Genomic DNA, 22,190 nt, shown 5'->3' with positions numbered 1-22,190 from the left:
TTTTTATGTTGATCAATATATACTTTATATGTAAATTGCAGTACACAAATACATTAACCTTGAAAGAGGATTATATTCATATTGTCCAATCCTAGTCTTTATTTGCACAATAAATAAGATTCAGTTCTACTCTGAACTGTCTTCTTGACAATTGATTAAAAGCAATATCACCTGCATATGCGAGGACAATTTATGTGTTATCATATTTCAGAAACAAGGACTTGTCAAAGTGCTCAACATAAGACATTACAAGTTATAAATAGAAAGTAAGAGAGTGAAATAAAGACTGGCCAAAGACCTGGCCAATCACATTTCGCTTTGCTCGATCTTCGTCCAATCACCAGCGAGGTTGTAGGATTACGACAGACAGCAACAAGAAGGTTCCAAAATGGGGCTCGAAAGTACTATGGTCTGGTAAGAAGTCTACAAATGCTCTTTTGTGTAGTTGTTGATCTGTTATCGGTTCATACGTAGATACAATAACGTATCCCTCGGTGTAGTAGATCTTCGAACTAAACCTAGGGCTCGTGTCCCGGTTTACCGGACAACACGGACCGTTGACGTTAGCCTGTCGACCGGCTGAGTCATTGTAGCTAATGTTAGCTTAGCTCTACTGTCTTATTAATATATTGATTTGCTAGCTAGCTAACGTTTCATTCATACATTATTTACCTTACAATCAAGTAAAATGCTTTTATATCTTCATCATCAACTGACATCTCCGATGATATGGTTGTTTCGACCCGCGGCTTGGCTTATGTGAACTCACCGGTCGCTATCGTTAGCCAGCCGTGCTAATGCTGTTTTATTATTGTAATAGCAGCGTTTTGACTATTCAAACGTTACATTTACTTCCGTGATTAACTTAAACAAGGAAATGTGTTCCCACGAGCTGATAAAGAAGAGGAATTGATATGGATTACTGACGTAAAGTAGCTACAGGCCTATGCTAACTAGCTTGGTCTCGGGTTGATGTGGGAACGACATGTCTAACGTTAGGTGACGTAACGTTATCACGTTTAACTGATATTTCTCTCACAGTGTGGACAACAGTGAATACATGAGGAATGGAGACTTTCTACCGACGAGGCTACAAGCTCAACAAGATGCTGTCAACATTGTTTGCCACTCTAAAACACGAAGCAACCCAGAAAACAACGTGGGCCTCATCACTATGGCAAAGTAAGTTATTCTCAGTCACAAGGTCTAGCAGTGTTCATCCTGGTATCACTTCAACACGTCATGGTGTGTTGTACGTGGTAGCGGATGATGGATAGCTATGGATGTGTATTTTGTTTTTTGTTTTACAGCAACTGTGAGGTCCTGAACACACTGACACCAGATTCTGGCCGCCTCCTGTCCAAACTCCATGCCATCCAGCCCAAAGGAAATATCTGCTTCTGCACAGGCATCAGGGTGGCTCATGTGTGTAACTTAAGATTTCTTTCATTTTAAGTGCTTGTTTTCAAATTAAAGCTAGGGTTGGTAATCTTGAGATACCAGCAAGACTACGCTAGATTTAAAAAAAAAATTATCCAACTGAAAATGATGCCAGTGTTGCCAACTCTTTCCCAATAAAAGTAGCTTGTAGCGCGAGCTCCAGAAGTCCCTAAACCTATGGAGGAAGTCGCCAAGTTGGCAACACTTAAAGCAAATTACCTCAAACAACAATTGGACAATTATTATTACTTGCAGCTGTCAGACTAGAAGCTTAAGGAAGACTCTGACTATGTGCAATTAGTGCACAGGTAGACATGGGCATGTAGGCTGTTTATTTATTACAGCCCTTTGACTGCCACAGATACCATTTTTTTTTCCTTTCCTTTTTTGTCCGAACATTTTATTTATTAATTTTGTTGATGTTATGACATGTTAAAATATATAATACATGTTTTTGAACATTACCAACCCTAGCTTTAAAAGAAGGGCTATGTGATTACTGAAGTTGTAAATAAGAGGGTGTTGGTGTCTGCAGCAGCAGTCTTTGAGTAGCCATATTTTTTTGTCATGCATTTGCTCTGTAGCTGGCCCTAAAACACAGACAAGGGAAAAACCACAAGATGAGGATCATTGCCTTTGTTGGGAGTCCTGTGGAGGATAATGAAAAAGATGTGAGTTATTTTATTTTTTTTGTATCACATTTTGTGCCAATCCCACAGAGCGAAAAGGTCTGTCATAGCACATTCTCCCACTGTCTATATCACTGCCAATGTACGTCTGTCTTTCTTCTTTCTTTTCTTCTTCATCCTAACCTGCTACTCTTCCACCTGCTGATTCTGTAGCTTGTCAAGTTGGCAAAGCGCTTGAAAAAAGAGAAAGTGAATGTGGATATTATCAACTTTGGAGAAGAGGTGAGGACTTCTTGGTTTATCTACCAGAGCACTGCTATAAGGCAGAGTAAAGCAAAGCATAATGTTGTATAGTCTAGATGTTCATATTTGACATGCATTTCCATTTCTAAATTGAGTTTTCAAATGGCCTATCTATCTCCACAACTGTTTTTTTCAGGAGCTGAACACAGAGAAGCTGACTGCTTTTATAAATACTTTAAATGGGAAGGAGGGGACTGGCTCCCACCTGGTCACAGTCCCTCCAGGACCCAGTCTGGCTGATGCGCTGCTCTCCTCTCCCATCTTGGCCGGGGAAGGAGGCTCTTTGATGGGTCTTGGTGCCAGTGACTTTGAGTTTGGTGTGGATCCCAGTGCAGATCCAGAACTTGCCCTGGTAAGCAATTTATAGATGTGAGTTTAGTGCTAGCAAACATTTTAAACTAGTACTGAGCAGAAAAGTCAGCTTGGATGTATTGACCCAAGACCAAAATTCTTCGGTTCTTTTAAAGCAAACATTTGTTTGTTACAATAACGCCCAAAAAGTAAAATCATAGCACTTAACTGCTATTATACCGTTATTGTATAGAAAACTATCAAATACCCATTCCAGACACGCCTATGCTAACACCAATGTGAGAGTTGCTGTTTACATAGCATATTAGCTCTTTAAGGTGAGACTCATCCACAAGCCATTGTGATGCTGCATAGTAGTAAAAATAGCAACGTGTGACTTTACTTCACTAAAATGTCACTGGCGCAAAGAGGGCTCGATAAAGACGATAATGGGCATCCTTGAAACGGGCCAATGTAAAAAAAAAAAGAAGCTTGATCTCAAGTGCACGTTGACTTTGTTAGAATAGAAAGGTGTTCACAGATTAGAGTTGATGCCATTTGTCTTAGCACTGTGCTGTCTGTGTGAATTCCTTTAGGCCCTGCGTGTTTCAATGGAGGAACAGCGACAGAGGCAGGAGGAAGAGACCCGCAGAGCTGCTGCTGCCTCTGAAGTGGATGCAGGCCTGCCCACACCCATGGCAGATGGTAATTGTTGGAGGACTAACATATAGTTGCTTTCACTTATGAGACAGTTCTGTTTATTATAATTGTGAGTATTTAATAGAATGACGTACTTGGTTTTGATTGATTTTCTCTCAGAATCAGAGGAGGCCTTATTGAAGATGTCAGTATCGCAGCCTGAGAGTGCTGCAGCAGTGCTTCCTGACTTCAGCAGCATGACAGAGGAGGAGCAGATAGCCTACGCCATGCAGATGTCCCTTGCCGGAGGAGGTGAGTTCCATTTGATCCTTTATCCTACAAATGAATGCGCTTGCTATAACTCTAATAGCTAATATATTGAAGATAAAACGTTCTTTTCACTTATCCTGTGAACAGAGTATGGAGAAATGGACACCGCTGCACCCATGGACACTGCAGAATCAGCCAAGGTGAGTAATTATGTTTTAAAGGAGCAATTGTTAAATGGGGCTCAACTGCCCCTTGTGTATTCTCAAGAGTTGGGAAAAGGTAGGAGTTATTCCTTGCACCACGGTCCTCAAAGTACAAGTGAATCATCAGTATAAACAAATGAGAAACTGCTTTAGAAAATACCTGGTTGTTTGATTAATAGGTTAAAGGTACAGGCCTGTGTACAAAGAAAAGTGTGACTCCCAAGGTGGATTTAGTATAAACATCTTAACGAGATTTAAATCCTGTGTATGTGTGTGTGTGCTGCTAAATCTAAGTGGAAGCTAAATATTATGCCTAGTACAAACCCCAAGACAACAAAGTTGGACATTTTTAAATTGGAAAAGAACTTTGGAACCAGTGGCTCCTCCCACCTCAGAATGTTTTACATACAAGCTGAGCAAACAGTTTAGGGATTTTAAAACCACATACCACCTATTGTATCCTAATGCAATTAATTGAATAGGAGGAAGATGACTATGATGTGATGCAAGACCCGGAGTTCCTTCAGAGCGTCTTGGAGAACCTGCCTGGCGTCGACCCGAACAACGAGGCCATTCGCAATGCCATGGGCTCCCTGGCCTCCCAGACCGGAAACAAGCCAGAAGGCAAAAAGGATGAAGAGAAGAAGAAGAAGTGAGGTGCAAACGAGATGGACACAGACTTCAGACACTGACTAGAAAATAAACAAACTAATGCAGGATTACTTTAATATACCAAAATATTGCTGATGCATTGTCGGACTAACAGCCCGGCATGAGACATCATTCTGACATTTAATACCATCGTTTTGTCAGACACTCAAAAGCACCAACATAACAGTAATAAAGAAAACTCCTAAGTATTGAATGACTATTTAGTGTAAAATCTGAATGTCCTGTAACATAAATTTATATCATCTTAAAAATGTAATATAGGCCTCCTCTCAAATTGCTGTGCACGCTCTTTACCCTACATTTTGTCTATATGGTATAATTGACCTACCAGAAGAGCAAGAATTTGTCATGACAAGCCTGTAAACATGTAAGTGTGTTTTTGCAATAAAATCATTGTGTAAATATGTTGCATTTGTTGTTGTTTTTGTCGCCCTCAGGATTGTTGACATTGCTGCGAGCATATTGGAAGACAGAAAGATGTATTTCCTTAAGAGTCCCAACTTCAAATGGCTTTGCATGATGTTAAAAATTGTTTGGCGATGACATGTAGACATGTTTTATGTGACAGTATAAATAAATATACGTGTCGTTTGCAGCATCCTCCGAGCATTTGTCCAGCATTATCTTAGCCTGATAGGATGTCGCAGGTCACGTGACGGGAAGCACTGCATTTTCAGCTGAAAACGAGCTAGGATAGTCGGGAATCGCATATCCAGGTAAACAATAAAAATACATGAAATATTAAACGAAAATCCCCATCCCAACCATCCTCTTTTGTGACATCGTCGATCCTCCGACCACCGGCTTGTTATTGCTGTCATACCATACCTCAGCAAATCGCTCCAGTTGCTTTTTAATGGCGAACGCTAGCTCGTTAGCTAAATGACCCCTCTGTCTTGGCTGGAGCTCAGCGGCCAGCTAGCCAGCCTCAGCCGGGGAGGAACATCGGTGGCTCTAAACACCCGAGGTAGCTGCTCCGAGGCGCCGTGCCGGTTCAACGGCTTCTCAAACAGCCCCCGCTATAAAGCTCAGCATGCGCTAAAAGCACAATAGAAGCAGCGTTTCCCATTCAAAGCAAATTAGTGCCGGACCTGTTTCTCAGAGGAGGGTTTGGTTGCAGCGCTGTCGCGCTAGCTGGCTAAAACGAATGCTAGTGCAGGTCCCTGGAATCAAGCTAACCTGCTGTGGCTTGTGACTTTGTGTCAAACGGAAGTGCATGCACGACATTTTATGCGCGTAATTTATCTCGAATATATAACCATGATAACGATTTTAATAATGTTGCATGTTTAGGTTTTGCAGCATTTATATAATTATGCTAGCAAGCCAGGGCAGGGGTTGATAGACATCAGACATATTTATGTTAATGACTATTGTTGCCTGCTGCTCCTATGTCGATTTGTTTTTACAGGAGTTAATCCCGGTATGGGGGACATGAAGACCCCAGATTTCGATGACCTGTTGGCAGCATTTGACATTCCTGACATAGATGCCAAAGAGGCCATCCAGTCTGCCCCAGATGAGGCAGAGGGACCCCATGGAGTTGCAGGTGCACCTCTGGGAAAGTCGGATGGTGGAGTGGGTGTTGGGTCATCCTTAAGACCGCCGAGCCCCTCAGACCCCCAGGCGGACACCTCAATTGTTAGTGTGATTGTGAAGAATAAAGTCTGCCTCGAGGCTGCAGATGGAGAGGAGGGAGACACAGACCAGGACCCTATCGATGTGATCGCAGGGGTAGATGTGGGTCCAAGACTAGGTGCATGTGCCCCTGGAATGGCTGAATCTGAGGCTCTTAACCACAACGGTTTTGGGGCATCTAGTGTGTCCACGGCCCTCCCCCTCAGCCAGACCCAGTCTAATGGAACGCCGTGGTCAATAAACACCACTAAAGTTTCTTCAGAAGCACCAGGTGCCGGTGCAGCAAAGTCTCACAAGCAGGGCGGGAACATTTTCAACAGACTTAAACCGCTTGTGGCACAGGGGTCTGGAGATCCAGTGGGCCGGGCTAGGAAGATGCAGCTTCTGCAGCAGCAACACCAGCAGCAGCAGGATACAGGCCAAGAGAGGGCAGATGGCGTCAAAGCATCGTTACCTTCATCTTCCTCTCTATCAGCTGGGTCGTCTCCTCCGGCTGCAGGCGGGGCAGTCGGACTAGCCTCGTCTTTCTTTACCCCTTCCAAGCCTCTGCTTCCCACTCCACCCTCTGCCCTATCGTCACACCCGCTGCACTCGTCTCAGCCTTTTAACGGAGCTCCCAAAGGAGGCCCTGCTGGATTTCAGCACCAACAGATGGAGGATGATGATGATGATGATTCTGACCCTGATTTGGGGAGTCCACTGGTGATCCAAGAGAGCCCCGACTCCCCGACATGCACTCAGCTGAGCCGCCGTTACAAGTCTGACTCAACGCAGCCCACATCTTCTACTACATCTCACCCTAAACCTGGGGACACTCCTTCAGGGGCATCTCTGACTTCATCAACACCCCAGTCAGGCTCAACAGAGAGTCCCCAGCAGGAGGACAGACATCCAGAACATGTAATCGAAGAGAGAGACTCACCAGAGAGTCCTGAACCAGAGATGCCAAAATCAACTACTCAAGCTGCATTGAAAAAGTGCTCCAGCCCCGCAGTGGCCTCCACTCCTCCTCCTACTGAGCTGCGGGAACCCAAAGAGGAGGAGGAAGAGATGGAAGTGGGTAATGGGATAGAGAAGGCTATCGATGGAAAAGCAGACAAGGGAGATAATGGGAGAACAAGTGAGGAGAAGATGGAGGTAGATGATGGCAAGCTTAAATCTCTGTCCATTGATGGAGGAGAAGCAGGCGTTGCTGCACCTGCTGCTTCTGGAGCTCCAGCCCGACCCCTCAAAGTCAGAATAAAAACGATTAAAACCTCCACAGGCGGAATCACCAGAACTGTCACAAGGGTAGCTCCTAAAGGTGGTGCTGCAGGAAAAGGTCTGGACCCCAAAGCTCAAACTGGGGAACGCAAGGTGTTGGGAAACAAGAGCCAAAAACTTGAAGCTTCCTCAGGTCACATGACAACAAACTCCCAGAAAGTAAGTGCTCTCAATGCTCTGCCTGTGTCTACGCTGGCAGCCAGCAGCGTGATGCTAGCTGCTGCCACCAAGGTCCAAAACAAAATGGCTGCATCTGACAAGGCCAAGGTTTCTGCCACTGCTGTCAGCATCACTAAATCTGCTGCTCTGCCTGCAACTCCTGCCGTGGCCTCCTCTCCCAAGTTCTCAGTTGCTGCGGGTGGGATCAGTGTGCGTACATCCACTAACAAGACAGCCAACGGCGGTGGCGGCACCATCATTGGCGGCACCCTCCAGCCAAACAAACCGGCCTCCATTGTCAACAGTACAGGGGCCGTTATCTCCCGCAGTCAGTCGAGCCTGGTGGAGGCTTTTAACAAAATCCTGAACAGTAAGAACCTTTTACCGAGCTACAAGCCTGACCTCTCGGCGCCTCCTCCACCTGAGTGGGGTCTCCCGCTCCCAGCCACAGGGTACCGCTGCCTGGAGTGCGGGGATGCTTTCGCCCTGGAGCGTAGCCTGGCTCGACACTACGACAGACGATCACTCCGCATCGAGGTGACCTGCAACCATTGTGCCAAGAGGCTGGCCTTCTTCAATAAGTGCAGCCTGCTGCTGCATGCCAGGGAGCACAAGGAGCGTGGGCTGGTCATGCAGTGCTCGCACCTGGTCATGAGGCCCGTCACTGTGGAGCAGATGATTGGTCAACAGGACATAACACCCATTGGTGGTAAGAAAGAGTTGCAGCCCGCGATTATTTTTAACCGTCTGTGCATTTGTTTTATTTTTAGGATAGGATTGTATTAATGTTGTAGTCTAAAAATCACAATCTCTCAGAGCCCAATGTGACGTACTCAAAATGGCTTGTTTTGTCTGACTAAAAAGGCCCAAACTCAAAGATATTAAATTGAACTTTATATCAAATAGAGAAAAGCATTATATTCCCAATTTAAGGAGCAGGAATTGGAGGATTTCTATTCAGATTAATGACAAACGATTATAAAAATAGTCGGTTAATTTTTTGTTGATTGACAAAGGAAGTAATCGACTTTGTTCGTTAATACGTTTTGCATTAAGTGTGTTTGATGCTTTCGGGGTCAACGTTTACATTATGTCAAGGCTTATCCTGCCCATTATTTCCTTGATCAATTGTTTGAACTATAAACTATACTTTCATACTAGACTATAAACAAATTGCTGGTTTTGGCCGACCACACAAAACAAAACCTAAAGATATTACATTTACTATCATAGACTAGACTTGACAAGACACAACCTTAATATAACAAGCACATATTCAAAAATCAGGAGCTGAAACCAGATCATTTTTGTTTAGAAAAAAACAACTGCCAGCAATTAATCAATAAAATGGTTGCTCATTAATTTTCCCTTGAATCGCTTCAGCTCCATGTTCCAGAGAGTCATGAAAGAACATCAGTGATAAGTTAGTCTGGAAACATCTCATTCATTTGTGATTCACCTCCATTGATTGCATCCCATCTGTCTCCTCTAATTTCCACCTTTGGCTGACCAGGCCTGCTCACCTCTTCGTCCTCTCCTCCAGTCTCATCTCCTTCGACCACGTCCGGGGGCCCCGGCGTCTCTGCCAGCTCCAGTCCAATGAAGGAGGGCTCAGCTCCAGCAACAGCTCAGCCTCGTCCTGTCCGCCGTGCACCCCAGGGCCCCCAAGCACTGATGCCTCTGCCTTGCAAGAAGGCCGAGGTTCTGCAGTATAACAGCTACAAATGTCCGGAGTGCCAATCACAATTCTCGGGCAAGGCTGAGCTGGTCACCCACTTCCAGCAGATCAGAGCTGCTCCCAACTCAGTGAGTCTTTGTTTCATGCCGCTGATACCTGCTGTGATGAAATGCTGGCGATCACGTGTTTGATGTTTCTTTGGTTCCGTTTCAGACATGTACGCAATGCTCACCTCCCATGATGCTGCCCAACTCGTGTGCCGTGTCCGCCCACCAGAGGATCCATAAACACAGAGCGCCTCATGTCTGTCCCGAGTGTGGGGGGATCGCCCGGCAGGCCAGCTTCCAGACCCACCTGGAGGAGGCATGTCTGCACTTTGCCAGGCGCATTGGATACAGGTGTGGAGACATTTCCCTAAACCATCATTAAGACCTGTAACTAATGCTAAATGATCCTTTATTAAAGTGTTCTCCTTGACAATTGTTGTTCTTTGAGAAGAACATTTATTTCAAATTGGCCTTTTTAGGGGGGGGGGGGGGGGGAGAGCAAACGGTAATAAATGTGAGTGGGGCAAGCGTGAATGCTTTACTAACTTAAGTTTGTCCTGTGATTAGTATTCAGTTTTAAAATATTCTGCACTAGAGCCATAATACGACTTGCTGTGTACCATGATCTCGTCCAGGTGCTCGAGCTGCCAGGTCGTGTTCGGAGGGTTGAACTCCATCAAGTCCCACATTCAGACCGCTCACTGCGAGGTCTTCCACAAGTGCCCCAGCTGCCCCATGGCCTTCAAGTCTTCCCCCAGCGCCCAGAGCCACATCAGCACCCAGCACCCAACGCTCACTGGAGGACAGGCCAAGTATGTAACCTAATCCTACCAAAACAATCCATGGGAGATATATCTTCAGAGGATGTTTGAAAATCATGCTCACAAGTTTGGAAATAGAACCCTAAAATATCTGTATTTTTGTCCTTTTGCAGAATGATCTACAAGTGTGTGATGTGCGATACGGTTTTTACCCAAAAACCCCTGCTGTACATGCACTTTGACACCCATTTAGCCAAGCAAAAAGTGCACGTGTTCAAGTGTCCTGACTGCACCAAGCTCTACGCCCAGAAAGGATCAATGATGGAACATATTAAGGTGTGTTTCTATGTTGAGAGTAAATGGAATAAGTAAAAGGGGTCATACCTTTAAGATATTAAGTTGAATAGGTAGAGTATATTGGCACTGCCAGTTTGAGTTATTTGCATTAATCTGAAATTCTCCTTCTCTCCCTTTACTGTCCTCTCCTCTCAGACGGCTCACAGAGGACCGTCAGCCAAACAGACAGAGTCTCAGCCCGATGCCTCGAACTCTGCCTCGGCCCCGACCAACACATCCGGCCCCTCCGGCCCCAAATCAAAATCCTCCGGAAAACCGGACAACTCTGACGGAGAGGACTGGGGTCGGGACCAGGAGGAGGAAGACGACGATGAGGAGGAGGAGGACGACGACGACGACGGGGACCAGGACTACGAGGCTCCAGGGGCTAACTCGACCGCCGCGGGCGGCAGCAGTCAACCCCCCGCCCAGACTGAGTGGACCTGCCCCCAGTGTCAGTCCACCTTCACAGACAACGACGACTATTTGAGTCACGTGAAGACAGAGCACGGCAAGGTGTAGCATACTACCTCTATCATTTACTCACACCTGATTGTATTGAATCCAGTGATTAGTTAATGCACCAATTTTGAACAGGATAACTAGCTAAGTAAACTTTGTGTTTGGTAAATGACATCCAATCCTGGAGGGTAAAGCAGGCAAAGAAGCACTCATACTTAGGGAGGCTGTTCAATTCATTTGACTGAGACTCATTATCTTTTTTAATCTCCTCTCTGTGCGTTTCTCCGTGTGCCGCCAAAGTTTCCTTGTCGTATTTGTGGCGGCACGTTCAGCACGTCTTCCAGCCTGAGACGTCACGAGCGTGTCATTCATGAGGGCAACAAGAGAGTCTTCCACTGCCAGTGAGTTACTTAAACGTGACACAAAAAGAAAACGCAAACTGACCAAGAACTATGATTTTGAAATGTTTTGCTAAAAAAAAAAAGACAACAAAAATCACTGGTTGATTTACCTACTAGGCATGTTGATAGTAAAGCTAGACTGGTGGATGGGCTGTATTATTATATGACGGTATTGCAGTTATATTAGTGTAATGTATATATGTTGGCCGATAAAGTAACAGCAGAGTGAAAACTAGGTTTGAGTTCATTCAGAAATGATGTCGCCCTTACGTAGTTTGTCCACCAGAGAGTACTGAGAAGTTAATTTTACACTTGAGACCAAGATGCATACTGGGGCATTTTAAAATTATCTTACAAATCTAAGGGATCTGTGTCAAGAAAGGTTTTTTTTCCTTCTCACTATTGGCCATAATGTTGTAATCAGAATTTAACACTCAAATATTGATCATGTGACATTAATTAGCCTTAGAGTTACATTTTTTAGATCTGATTTAACCAGCATCATTATTTTTCAGATATTGCACAGAAGGGAAACGCACCTTTGGTAGTCGATTCTTACTGGACAAGCATATTCGGCTCCATCACAGAACCACAGATGGACAGGTGAGACGACAGTGAGATCAACTAAAGCTGTGTCCCAATACCATACTACAACGCACATATTGCATCATTTACTCATTACAGAAACCGTATAGTAGGACTATTTGTATATTTAGTGGTATACACAGTTAGGATGTAGTATGTAAAAAACATGGGAATGTTAAAGTTTGATAGTATTTTCCCGATAACATTGGGAAATTCTGCTTCACTTTTTTCTGTCCGTGTGCGTTGATAAAGCAAACGTTTAGTCTCTCTACCTTTTTGGGTCCCCAGGAAAGACCCATGACCAGGAAGCGAGCAGCCACAGGGGGAGAAGGACCAGGCAGCTCCTCAGAACAGGACGGTGAGGGCGGCCCTCCTGGAGGCAGGGCAGGAGGCGAAGAAGAAAACACCCCTGAGGACGGTGAGGAGGGTGCTGCAGGTCCTGCAGGTCCTACAGGTCCTACAGGTCCTACAGGTCCTGCAAAGAGAACCAGGGCGTCCATGGCACCCAACGAGCTTGAGGAGGAAGACAACATTTTCCGCTGCGTCCCCTGCGGCTTCTCCACCGAGGATGGAGCGGAGTTTCAGCGCCACATCCCCCAGCATCGGGCCGACACCGCCTCCTTCCAGTGCCTGCAGTGCGGCGTCTGCTTCGCGTCAGCCGGCTCTCTCAGCAGGCACCGCTTCATCGCCCACCGCGTGCGGGACGCCCACGGCGAAGCGGACCGCGGCACCCAGCGCGCCCACAGCACTCCCGACGGCTCACCCGCCGGCTCCCCTCAGGCACAGGGTGAAGACGGAGATGGGAATCTGATCTGCAAGGTGTGCGGCCGGCGTTTCGACAAGGCCTCGGACCTCAACACCCACTTCAGGACCCACGGCATGGCCTTCCTCACCGCACACAAGACGGACAAGCCCCAGTAGAGAGGAGGGGCGGGGTCTTCTGAGACTGACAGATCATCTCCAATGAGGAGTTTGGGGGGGGGGGGGGTGTCACAATGGAGGAAGAGAGGCTGTAGAATATGAATGTTGATCCCGAGATGAAACAGTTGTACTCTGATCTACGGCACCGCCTCTGTGCGATTGTAACTGCATGTTTGGTCCTTTTACTGGTCACTTAACTGAACACACCTGTGATAGACTCTTGAGTAGAGAGACTCAAACAGCCCTCTGAGTAAAGCATTTATATATATATCAGCCATACTGTATTTGATACGTCTTGTCCTTCCATCTCAATCACTCTGCACTGACTGTAGCCACCTGTTTGTTTTTTAGTGTGCCACACCTAAACACGTACACCTCCCACCGTACAGGAGTGACGATATTTTTGTACCTAACCTATCGTTCGTGGTATTCACTCATTCGCCTCAAGTCCACGCTCATTATTCCGGCATGAGATGGGTTTTAATGGCTCCGAGAGATTTTTAAAACTCATCTCGACATCTGAAGCATGAAGGGGAGTGTTTGGAGAGATTAACACTGATTTTTATGTTGCCATAATATTTATTTATATGAAAACACACTGCTGTTGGTATTTGTGTGAATCGGTTGCGTCAAGTCGCACCAGTTGTGGCGACTTCCCTACAGCAGAGACATGAGATAAGAATCTCTGAAGACATCTCATTTGGAGACGAGGTTATTGGAGGTCCATAACCTGTGTGGTGTGAACAATGTGTGATGTTGTTAATCGTTAAGCTAGAAGAAGAGAGGTCAGGCTTCCTGCCAGTAGTATACGTGTACGTTTTGACATGTAAATACATATTACACTAAAAAGAAAGCATTCTGGTTTTAGTAACGTGCTATGATAATGTGAATACGTATAGTATTTGTACTTGTACCGTTCCCCTTTTCTCCAAACAATTTCAAGTTTAAAAGAATTCCCCCCCAGAGGTAGCTATACATTGTAATTACAAAGCAGAGGGAGATATGTGGGGTTGTGTTGTCTTAATGTGTATGAATACAAACGTTTTTTTTTTGTTTGTTTTTTATCTACAGATTCAGTGCTTGCTGTACTCACATTTCTTTTGTATGTTTCAAAAACAGCCTTCATGGTCACGTGACGGACGCCTAAGAGTGGATTTTCTTTTGTTTGTATCTTTTATATGTCATAATATCATATTTATATAGCTCAATAGTGGACATTTCATGTCATTTTATTTTCCATGGTCGTGGACTGCTTGCTGAAATGCCATACACTTTTGTGCTGTTTTTGAAATAAATGTGTAAAAGAGAAGATTGACTCGTGCAGCCGGTTCATCAGTGTTTGAGCTTCTTTCCATTTGCAGTCACCTAAACTTCATATTGTCAGAACCAATCCAGTGAATCAGTCACACACATTAACACAGACAGCTTCAATGGGTATCACAACAGAAGTAATGTTTACTGTATATAGACAGTTAATCTTCTTTGACACCGCTTCAGTTACCACAGTCTTTTTCACAGTCTGGCTTTTTCACAGTCTGGCTCCAGCTCCAGCCTCATCTTGTCCTCAGTGGCGTCCTGAGATGAGGTCTGTAACTCAGATGGAGGGAGAGGATGGTGGACTTCAATCATCAGCTCGTAGATCAGAGTTCCCAGCAGCGCCCCGACACAGGGAGCCACGATGGGCACCCACCACCAACCACCTCCAGCCCTGTAAAAGGTTACACACAATCAGACTGTGCAGTGATCCCACCCGACATTAAGATCCCCGAGAGGCTGCATGTAGCGGGCTCCGTTTAAAAGTAGCTGGATGGGAACTGGGCTAAAACGCTACACATTAGGAAGCGGGGGCAAGCTGGAACGCACGTATTCACAGGGGTCCCTTTACATCTCACGTCAAGACATCTGAATATTAAATAGGTTTTATGCGTGAGAATCACCCTACCACCTATTCTATAAATGTGAATTATATGAATGTTTCTCAGCAGTCTTGAAATTGCATATATTAGACACGACTAACTTGAAAACGTCCACTCCCCAGCCAGCGATGTACGTGAACAGCCGAGGACCAAAATCCCTGGCGGGGTTGAGGGCGTAACCGCTGTTGGAGCCCATGGAGATGCCAATAACCAGCACGGCTGCTCCCACCAGGACGGGCTGCAGAGCATCCGGGACAGAGCTGTTCCGCTGGTCTGCAAGAGCCAGGACACACAGCAGCAGTGCAGCCGTGCCAATCACCTGCAGCACAGAGGAGGAGGAGGAGGGTCAATGTGTGCTCATCCTGTCCTATATGGGGGCAAGGAGCAGGGGGGTACTTGGTTGGTGAAGGGAACGCGCATCACACGCTGGAACTGAACTGCGGGTGTGCAAAGTGGTGAGCCAGAGTTTCAGTATACAAAAAGCGTGGAAGTTCAAATCCGGACTGACATTTGGGCCGACTTGGCTGGACATTTGAAACGTCTTAATTCACGCGGTGATGACCGGATGGAGAGTGACGCCGTCTCACCTGGTCCACGACTCCTCCCCACACACTGAGGTAGTCCGCTGGGTAGGTGGCGAATATGCCTGCTGTGGCAGTGGCACCCGTCGCGGTCAGCTCGCCTCTGCTGTAAGTCAGGATGGCATCTGCAGACACCACCTCATCATCATCATCATCATCATCATCACCCAACATAGAAACACATGCACCATTAGCACACTTTATACTAAACATTGAGTGATACTTGATATTCTTATTGTCAACAATTCTCATCCAAAGACCAAAACCGCCCAATAACTGCTTGTACTAAGTATCGTCCTCTGTTGTTGATAAAGTGATCCACCACATTGCACTGAGCTGCATGTTTCTTCACCACGATGAATATGAATTAATCCATATACAGTCCTGCCAGAAATATCAACTAGCGTCAAATGTGCATTAATCCACGGATGAAAATACAAATCAACTATTTACTTTCATTTGAGTAATATTTGCTAAAGACTATAGAGCCCAGCTGTTTTGGGAAATTGTTTTAACGATGAAACCAGGTGTATTCAATAGGTTTGAGGCAGAACGCCATAACGTATTGCACATGTTGCTTTTGATCTTTTTATGAGATGGTTTGAAAAGAATATAAATAAAAAAGGCACCACAATGTTTCCCTATTAAAAAAAAGGTAAGTATGGAACATTCATTTGACTTGTAATGTTGTCTGGTCTGATATAACGTGATTCTGGTGCAGTAGTCCGTGATGAACTCACCGTAGTACTGCAGGCCGACGGTGGCTGCAGCCAGAAAGGCTCCGAGCACCTGGAAGAAGACGTAGAAAGGCAGCTTCATCCAGGGATGTCTGCCCAGCGCGCACAAGCTCAGAGACACAGCCGGGTTCAGGTGGGCACCTCGTGGTCGAAGATAATGCGGAAGAAAGTGCCAACAATAGTTTCAAATAGCCTTTACATGCACATTTAAAATCAACCATCAAGAGGTTTCGAATAACGGTGATTTTATTATTTACTGGCATTTCTGTTGCGATTGTAGAAAACTTATTTTAAAGGCGGCGGGGACAAAGTGAAACATCTTCATAGGGTCCCTTACCCGAGACTCCACGAGATACGAAAACCCCAAATGTTACTCCCAGAGCAAAACCCAGATTGATTGACAGGTACTGCCCCTTCTTATCTTCAGTTGTGGTCACCTGGGCAACGGAGCCGCATCCGAACAGCTGCAATTAGATGAGGGGAAGAGCTGCATTAAAAACATACAGACTGAGAAAGAGAGAGAGCTACAGACACAGAGAGAGATACAGACAGAGAGAGAGAGAGAGATACAGACACAGGGAGAGAGAGACAGACACGGAGAGGGGGAAAGATACAGAGAGAGAGAGGCGAACAAATGTTGTTTCCTTTGGTGTAATCTCCTTTTTTTATGATCTTCATTGCCAAGGAACCCGCTTTATGATGCGTGTTGTAAACCGCTCATTACCCCCGACAGCTGAGACAGTTCAGAGATAAACCAGCAGCAGAGACGAACAAACACCTCTGCTTCATTCCAAATCACTGATGGCACCACCCTCACTCTTTATTACTTCATCCCCCCGCCACCTCACCCACTCTGTGGCTCTCATTCCTTCTGGCTCTTATTTCTTCTGCCCGCCTGTTTCTTTCAGGGCAAAGTCCAGTTATCTATTGTGTGGATTCACTAGCTGATTCAAAAGCAAGCGAGTAAGTGTCATTGTTTTAGGAAACTATATTAAAACACTTGAGAAAGTCATTGTTTTCTCTACAATACAGCTCATTCAATTAAATGCAAAGGATATCCACATGATGTGATTGACCTCTTGCCTACCAAAGCATGAGACTAACGGAGGTGCAGGTGAATAAATACTCACAATCAGAACATAGACTCCGAGGCATTCAGCCATGCACTCCCTGGCCAGCTGGTTTCTGATGTGACATGTCCTCAGCAGCCTCTCCATCCCGCAGGTTTCCTCTGCGCCGCCTCGCCGCACGTGAGCGTTCGGAGCCGGGACGCCGTCAACAGGTAGATCGGACCCGCACAGCGCTGCACTGTCGGCCTGACTGAGCAGAGTTTGCCCTTTCATGTTGGACCTGCAGGCTACGTCACACACTATACGACGCGTGTGTGTGTGGCTGTGTGCACGCGCTCTGGGAGGAGAGTCGCTCGCTCTGTCGGACATCTTCAGACCTTAAATCCCCGCAGACATGACTGAGGACTGGCCTCCCCTTGGCAGGGTGGCAGTGATCTCACCTGTCAGGAGCTGGCTCTGATTGTTCTTCTCTTTTGATTGGTCGTGACACTTCTTCTTCTCTGGCCGTTTACGTCACAGCCCAGCTCAGCATTTTTTTGGATCCAAAACAAGACACGTGCTTCCAATAAATTAATGAATGCATTGGTTCCAGATTTGAGGTGTAACAGCTTGTTTTCTTGTGCCATATTGCATCTGTATAAGTTACCACAGAATAATGGCTTGTGCCATGTGCTCGTAAATCTTGGATCAGAATAATCTCTCAATGGCCTTGACAGAGATAATCAACAGAGATAATATTGTTTATTCAAAGTGTATTTTTCTCATGATGCATACCAAATGCATTCATTTCGTACACTCTAAGTTGTGTTGGATTTAGCAACGGGTGCCAACAGTGGAGTAATTCACTGCAAATGAAATAACATGGAGGTCGAGAGATTGTCGCACAAAGACAGTTTGTTGAAGCATTTGATGATCAACGAAGTGAAGCAGGATATGGTCACGGCTCATAAGATGTCATCTCTAGTTTGTGGTCTACATCAGTAAGATAAGTTAGTCCCTTGGTTTCCTGTGAAGATAACCTCCCTTCTATAAGTTCCTGCTGTAGTTGAGTGTCGTGCCCTTTTTCAAAGGAAAACTCCCACGACCGGGACTCCCCTCACCAAGGCAGATTCACCACAACATCAAACCTTTTGATATTTCACACATGAGAGCTTCTCCCCCCCAACCCTCATTTTAATTGAAAATAAATCAACATTCTTTCTGTATCTGAAGCACAAACCTGTGTGAGGTTACACCGACATGTTCAGAAAAAAAAAAAGGCCCTTTTATGTAACGGACATTTTTGAGAAGGAATGAGAGAGAAGAAGAGGGCCGGTGGAATAAGATAAATAAGATAGCAGAAACAAGTTGGCACCCAAACACAGGACAAGAACGAGCTGCATTTACTGGCAGTGTTGTGTTGTGGGAAATTCCCTCCAGTTCAATGTCATAATGCGCAGTGGAAAATCAGGTTTAAAAGAAAAAAGGAGGGGGAAAAAAAGGTGGATTTAAAAATCTAAACAAAAGATCCACACACTGCTTTAAAAGCTCCAAACAGTTTAAACTGTGCGAAGTTTCGATCTAATAATTTTATCAGGCATTAACAAATCGCCATCAAAGCAAAACACACTCATGATCGAGAGTCAATCTACTCTTAAGTTTGCCCAATCAGAGCAGAGCTCGTATATAAGTTATAGTGTTATTTTAAAGTGGTTTGAATCAACTGACTAAACCTTAAACAGTGTAAATATATTAACATTCTTTATTTGACATATCACACACTCTTATCCATACACACTTATCCTACAGGACAATTGCAAAACAAAATATGTAATTGTGAATTTGTTCACGACCCCGATGCGGTCTTCGGGATTGGCAGCTTCTCGTCGACGTGAGTTGGAAACCCCAGTGTGACCTTAAACAGGCCAGAAATCATAATCCATCCTACACGTTCATTTTGGCAACAGACAGTCAAGTGTTCTGTCCATGACATATAGATATAAACTATACATATGCAAACTCACATCTTTGGGGAAATCCCTCGTTAACTGAAACGTTTTCAGGGTACAAAAGCTATGGTCAACCAGTCGAGAGACGATACTCCACGTTACACGTTATCTAAACCTCCCAAAGAAATTGAACAAGGAGTCATCATCCCGCATGTCCGAAAATGGATTTTGACGACCTGAAATATAAACAAGAATGCATTAGAGCTAGATGTAGCTAGTACATTAGGCAAAATACTCATTAAAAACCCTACTATGTATAGACTGACCTGATAGGACAGGTCCCTCTTGGCCACCAGAACCTCCTGAGCGGGTCACCGTGGACTCTTCTTTGCCTTGGCTGTCTCGAACTGTTCGCCTCTCCTCTACAGACTGACGGACAGTAAGAAAAAACATTAATTTGCAGCCAAGCGGTAACAAAAAAAAGAGAGGATTACAACTGAAGATATAAAGAGTCATAAGAATTGTTTTAATGACATGAACCATGTCTAACCCCCGCCCCCCACAGTATTACCACCCACTCGGCTTAAGTGGGCCCCTTGAACTGTCCACGAAACACCTACAAATATGCTGTGAAGGTATATTAATATACAACTAATACGTTCTCTTACCCCATCAGGTTTCACCACCTTGGTGACTATCACTGATTGGAAGAAGGAGCGGGCTCTGGGTTGGTTCGGTAACGGACCAGCAGGTGGCGTCAGAACCTGATCCAAGCCCTCAGAGGACACTGCAGAGTCCAGATCTGGATGTGGACGGGATCTCAGTTGGAACACAGAGCAAAGTAATATACTTCACTGGTTTTACTGAAAGATTAAACATGTCCCCCACCTCGGTCTTCTTTGCGCTCCTCCTCTGAAGATTTGTGTGGCCCTCTTTTCCAGATATCATTAAACTGTTAACAGACACCATGAGAAGGTTGATACACGACAGTAAACAGACACCAGACACAACGCCTTTATGAAACATAAGAACATATCTCATGCACCTTTGAAATAGAGGGCCATCCATGGAATGGCGAGCTGGGAAAGTTTGGTGACTCATAAGATGGGTGGTCATCACTTCTGGGCTGTCTAGGCGGGCCTTCTCGGGGTCCTTGTGGGTTGTTGTAAGGGGACTTGAGCATAAAGTCTCTCAGGGGGTTCTCCCCAGATCCCCCTCCACCCCTTTCAGCTCTGCCCTGAGGCGGCAGCATGATACTGGGAACATCTGGAACAAAAAGACACAAGGCTGAATCTACAACCGAGTGTTGCAGTAGACTTGAGGTGTAGAGGGCCGGATCAGGTTTCGGGTCTCATACCAAAGGGTCCAGAATCCGGCTGTCCCTCCCGGCGGCCCAGCAGGGAGAAGATCTCCTCCATTTCCCTGAGGAGGTGGCCAAACACTGGCGGCTCCTGCGTCCTCATCCCATCGGGGCCCACGCTGAAGCCGAACCTCCAGGCACCGTCAAAGGGGTCCTGCTGGTCCGCCCGGAACCCATCGCAGGAGAATCCATCTTCTTCATCACAATCGTCGTCATCATTATCATCACGAGTCATAGCATCAAAGAAGGGGTCCCTGAAACATTACAGAAGGTAACATAGATAAGGGAATAATGTGAATTGACCCTCACTGCTCTTTCTTTGGGTTTGTTCGTCAGGTCGAGTGACCAACAGTTAACGTTAATAGACCTTCAAGTCCTCAACGGTATTCACCTCGAGGTCACCCGTAGACTGAATACAACAGGGACCCCTGTGGTCCTTCTGGCGGAGCACCACTAATCTTGCAATTTAAGCCGTTTCACTACCTGTCGAGCCCGACACCGTGCCGGTAACCGACGTTAACGTTAGATCCAGTTAACGTGGCAGAGTGTGACGTTGCTCAACTTTTACTCCACAAACTCACCTCTGGCCACGATAATGACCTCCAGGGACTCCGAAGAACCCGCGAAATAAATCAAAAACGCTCATTTAACGACAGCTTTCGTAGACAACTTCATTCAGAACTTAAAAAAAACAAACCCCACACCAGACTTGCGCGTTGAGAAAAAGCTTCCGCTGTCAACAGTGTCGTAAAGTGTTCCAGATACTTCCAAATGACGCTATCTGTCGTAACGCCACCGTAAACATCAGAAGAAATGCGCAGGAGAAATAAGCGCATGCTCTCCGCCGCGTGCGGAGTATCGGGAAGAATTTGAAGGGTCAACGATGTTCCGCGTGTTTAAAGTGTTAATGTTTTAAACGTAAGACGTCGAGGAGTCACATTTTAATTGACTTGTGCGTTTTACTGAACGTCATTTATCCGACTTGCTTGATTTACTCATTTTTTTCAATGCGATGTTTTGTCTGTATAAGAGGATCCTGTTATTGTTATTACCCATCAAAACGAACTTGTATTAAAACGCTGCTAACGTCACGTTTATGTATTTATGCAGTAACACAATTAACGCTACATTATGACAGAGGCGAGTCTGCTGCCATACAAACATTAAGCCCATAAAAGTTTTTATGAAATATTTTTACATTTTACCTTATGAAATATGCAAAAGAGCGTAATACTTTTCTAGCAACGGGGTGACATTTCCATCAGTGATACATAATCCAACGACTACTATGACGCCAGTCAGTCACCCGGGTAACAGGAGTTTAGCCTGTTTATTTTAAGTGCAACGGCTATTTTATGAGATGGTTGTGAAATAAATGACGGAATGGGTTAATTAAGCATTTCGACTTTATAAACAGGCGTTTGTATGGAAGAAATATTTCCACAAAAAGGAGCCGATCCGTGACGATGACGTTCTGCCGATGGTGTGTTAGCATCCTGTTGTCACGTGTCATAAAGCTTTTCAGGAGAGGGGAACCAACATGGAGACACAATAATACAAATCAAAGCCGGTGAAGGAACTGTTGTTTAAATGTACGAGATTTAAAAAGTAAACAAAGTAAAATGTCCTCATTCTGGAGTAGAAGTATAAAATAGTACAAAACAAAAATACTTAAGTACAATATACCTAGCTACTTGACAGAACCTTCCACCACTGAGTTTCACTTGACAAGCTACAACACCTCAGGGAAACAGGACATGTATGGGATATCCTGTAGGGACCAGCAGCAGTGCTGTGTGTGGCCATGACTAGTTAGAATGTGAAGCTATACATGTGAAAGAAAGCTTTTTTTTTTTTTTTTAAAGAAAAGAAAGAAATGTAAATCGTGACAAGATTACAT

General features: G+C 45.2%; 4 protein-coding genes across 7 annotated transcripts; 2 read left to right on the top strand and 2 right to left on the bottom strand.

Moving 5' to 3' along the window:
* The first annotated feature begins 281 nt into the window (after positions 1-281).
* LOC117739391 (26S proteasome non-ATPase regulatory subunit 4-like) lies at positions 282-4,852 on the top strand. Of its 2 annotated transcripts, XM_034545759.1 has the most exons (10): positions 282-414; positions 1,042-1,182; positions 1,311-1,425; positions 2,025-2,111; positions 2,283-2,351; positions 2,509-2,724; positions 3,260-3,368; positions 3,483-3,614; positions 3,720-3,772; positions 4,258-4,852. In XM_034545759.1, the coding sequence occupies exons 1-10, from the start codon at positions 389-391 to the stop codon at positions 4,429-4,431; spliced, it is 1,122 nt and encodes a 373-aa protein (XP_034401650.1). In that variant the 5' UTR covers positions 282-388; the 3' UTR covers positions 4,432-4,852. The 2 variants fall into 2 exon arrangements, with proteins under 2 accessions (XP_034401650.1, XP_034401651.1); XM_034545760.1 differs by lacking the exon at positions 2,283-2,351 and having other exon boundaries at positions 4,258-4,584.
* Positions 4,853-5,087: 235 nt separating this feature from the next.
* znf687b (zinc finger protein 687b) lies at positions 5,088-14,007 on the top strand. Of its 2 annotated transcripts, none has more exons than XM_034545059.1 (10): positions 5,088-5,163; positions 5,859-8,216; positions 9,051-9,313; positions 9,399-9,583; positions 9,868-10,044; positions 10,167-10,329; positions 10,486-10,845; positions 11,092-11,192; positions 11,708-11,795; positions 12,066-14,007. In XM_034545059.1, exons 2-10 carry the CDS (start codon positions 5,873-5,875, stop codon positions 12,696-12,698), a joined length of 4,314 nt encoding a protein of 1,437 aa, XP_034400950.1. In that variant the 5' UTR covers positions 5,088-5,163; positions 5,859-5,872; the 3' UTR covers positions 12,699-14,007. The 2 variants fall into 2 exon arrangements, with proteins under 2 accessions (XP_034400950.1, XP_034400949.1); XM_034545058.1 differs by having other exon boundaries at positions 9,021-9,313; positions 12,066-12,733.
* Positions 14,008-14,184: 177 nt separating this feature from the next.
* On the bottom strand, positions 14,185-17,402 carry aqp10b (aquaporin 10b). The gene is made up of 6 exons (XM_034545060.1): positions 17,063-17,402; positions 16,270-16,396; positions 15,936-16,073; positions 15,202-15,320; positions 14,716-14,933; positions 14,185-14,406 (listed from the first exon to the last, which is right to left on the bottom strand). The coding sequence occupies exons 1-6, from the start codon at positions 17,369-17,371 to the stop codon at positions 14,211-14,213; spliced, it is 1,107 nt and encodes a 368-aa protein (XP_034400951.1). The 5' UTR covers positions 17,372-17,402; the 3' UTR covers positions 14,185-14,210.
* Positions 17,403-18,718: 1,316 nt separating this feature from the next.
* Positions 18,719-21,061, bottom strand: hax1 (HCLS1 associated protein X-1). 2 transcript variants are annotated; one of them, XR_004610171.1, is made up of 8 exons: positions 20,872-21,061; positions 20,288-20,544; positions 19,976-20,196; positions 19,819-19,882; positions 19,599-19,732; positions 19,257-19,359; positions 19,006-19,166; positions 18,719-18,896 (listed from the first exon to the last, which is right to left on the bottom strand). XR_004610171.1 is itself a non-coding variant. In XM_034545774.1 (7 exons), the coding sequence occupies exons 1-7, from the start codon at positions 20,934-20,936 to the stop codon at positions 19,096-19,098; spliced, it is 915 nt and encodes a 304-aa protein (XP_034401665.1). In that variant the 5' UTR covers positions 20,937-21,061; the 3' UTR covers positions 18,719-19,095. The 2 variants fall into 2 exon arrangements, 1 of the variants encoding a protein (XP_034401665.1); XM_034545774.1 differs by having other exon boundaries at positions 18,719-19,166.
* Between the last annotated feature and the right edge of the window lie 1,129 nt (positions 21,062-22,190).

Source organism: Cyclopterus lumpus, chromosome 11, assembly GCF_009769545.1.
Source record: "Cyclopterus lumpus isolate fCycLum1 chromosome 11, fCycLum1.pri, whole genome shotgun sequence".
In the NCBI taxonomy this organism is placed as follows: domain Eukaryota; kingdom Metazoa; phylum Chordata; class Actinopteri; order Perciformes; family Cyclopteridae; genus Cyclopterus; species Cyclopterus lumpus.
Note: the sequence above shows the minus strand (reverse complement) of the source record. Positions and strands in the feature narration are given on the sequence as shown.

Excerpts from the sequence above, each read along its gene's own strand:
- LOC117739391 (XM_034545759.1), top strand. The coding sequence starts at position 389 with ATGGGGCTCGAAAGTACTATGGTCTG. Across the intron at positions 2,352-2,508 it reads TTATCAACTTTGGAGAAGAG|GAGCTGAACACAGAGAAGCT; the intron begins GTGAGGACTTCT and ends TGTTTTTTTCAG. Across the intron at positions 3,615-3,719 it reads GATGTCCCTTGCCGGAGGAG|AGTATGGAGAAATGGACACC; the intron begins GTGAGTTCCATT and ends TCCTGTGAACAG.
- znf687b (XM_034545058.1), top strand. The coding sequence starts at position 5,873 with ATGGGGGACATGAAGACCCCAGATTTCGATGACCTGTTGGCAGCATTT. Across the intron at positions 11,193-11,707 it reads AAGAGAGTCTTCCACTGCCA|ATATTGCACAGAAGGGAAAC; the intron begins GTGAGTTACTTA and ends ATTATTTTTCAG. Across the intron at positions 11,796-12,065 it reads ACAGAACCACAGATGGACAG|GAAAGACCCATGACCAGGAA; the intron begins GTGAGACGACAG and ends TTGGGTCCCCAG.
- aqp10b (XM_034545060.1), bottom strand. The coding sequence starts at position 17,371 with ATGTCCGACAGAGCGAGCGACTCTCCTCCCAGAGCGCGTGCACACAGC. Across the intron at positions 15,321-15,935 it reads CGTCGGCCTGCAGTACTACG|ATGCCATCCTGACTTACAGC; the intron begins GTGAGTTCATCA and ends TGGTGTCTGCAG. Across the intron at positions 14,934-15,201 it reads GGGGAGGAGTCGTGGACCAG|GTGATTGGCACGGCTGCACT; the intron begins GTGAGACGGCGT and ends TCTGTGCTGCAG.
- hax1 (XM_034545774.1), bottom strand. The coding sequence starts at position 20,936 with ATGAGCGTTTTTGATTTATTTCGCGGGTTCTTCGGAGTCCCTGGAGGT. Across the intron at positions 20,197-20,287 it reads GCCGGATTCTGGACCCTTTG|ATGTTCCCAGTATCATGCTG; the intron begins GTATGAGACCCG and ends TTTTTGTTCCAG. Across the intron at positions 19,167-19,256 it reads AGAGGGACCTGTCCTATCAG|GTCGTCAAAATCCATTTTCG; the intron begins GTCAGTCTATAC and ends TTTATATTTCAG.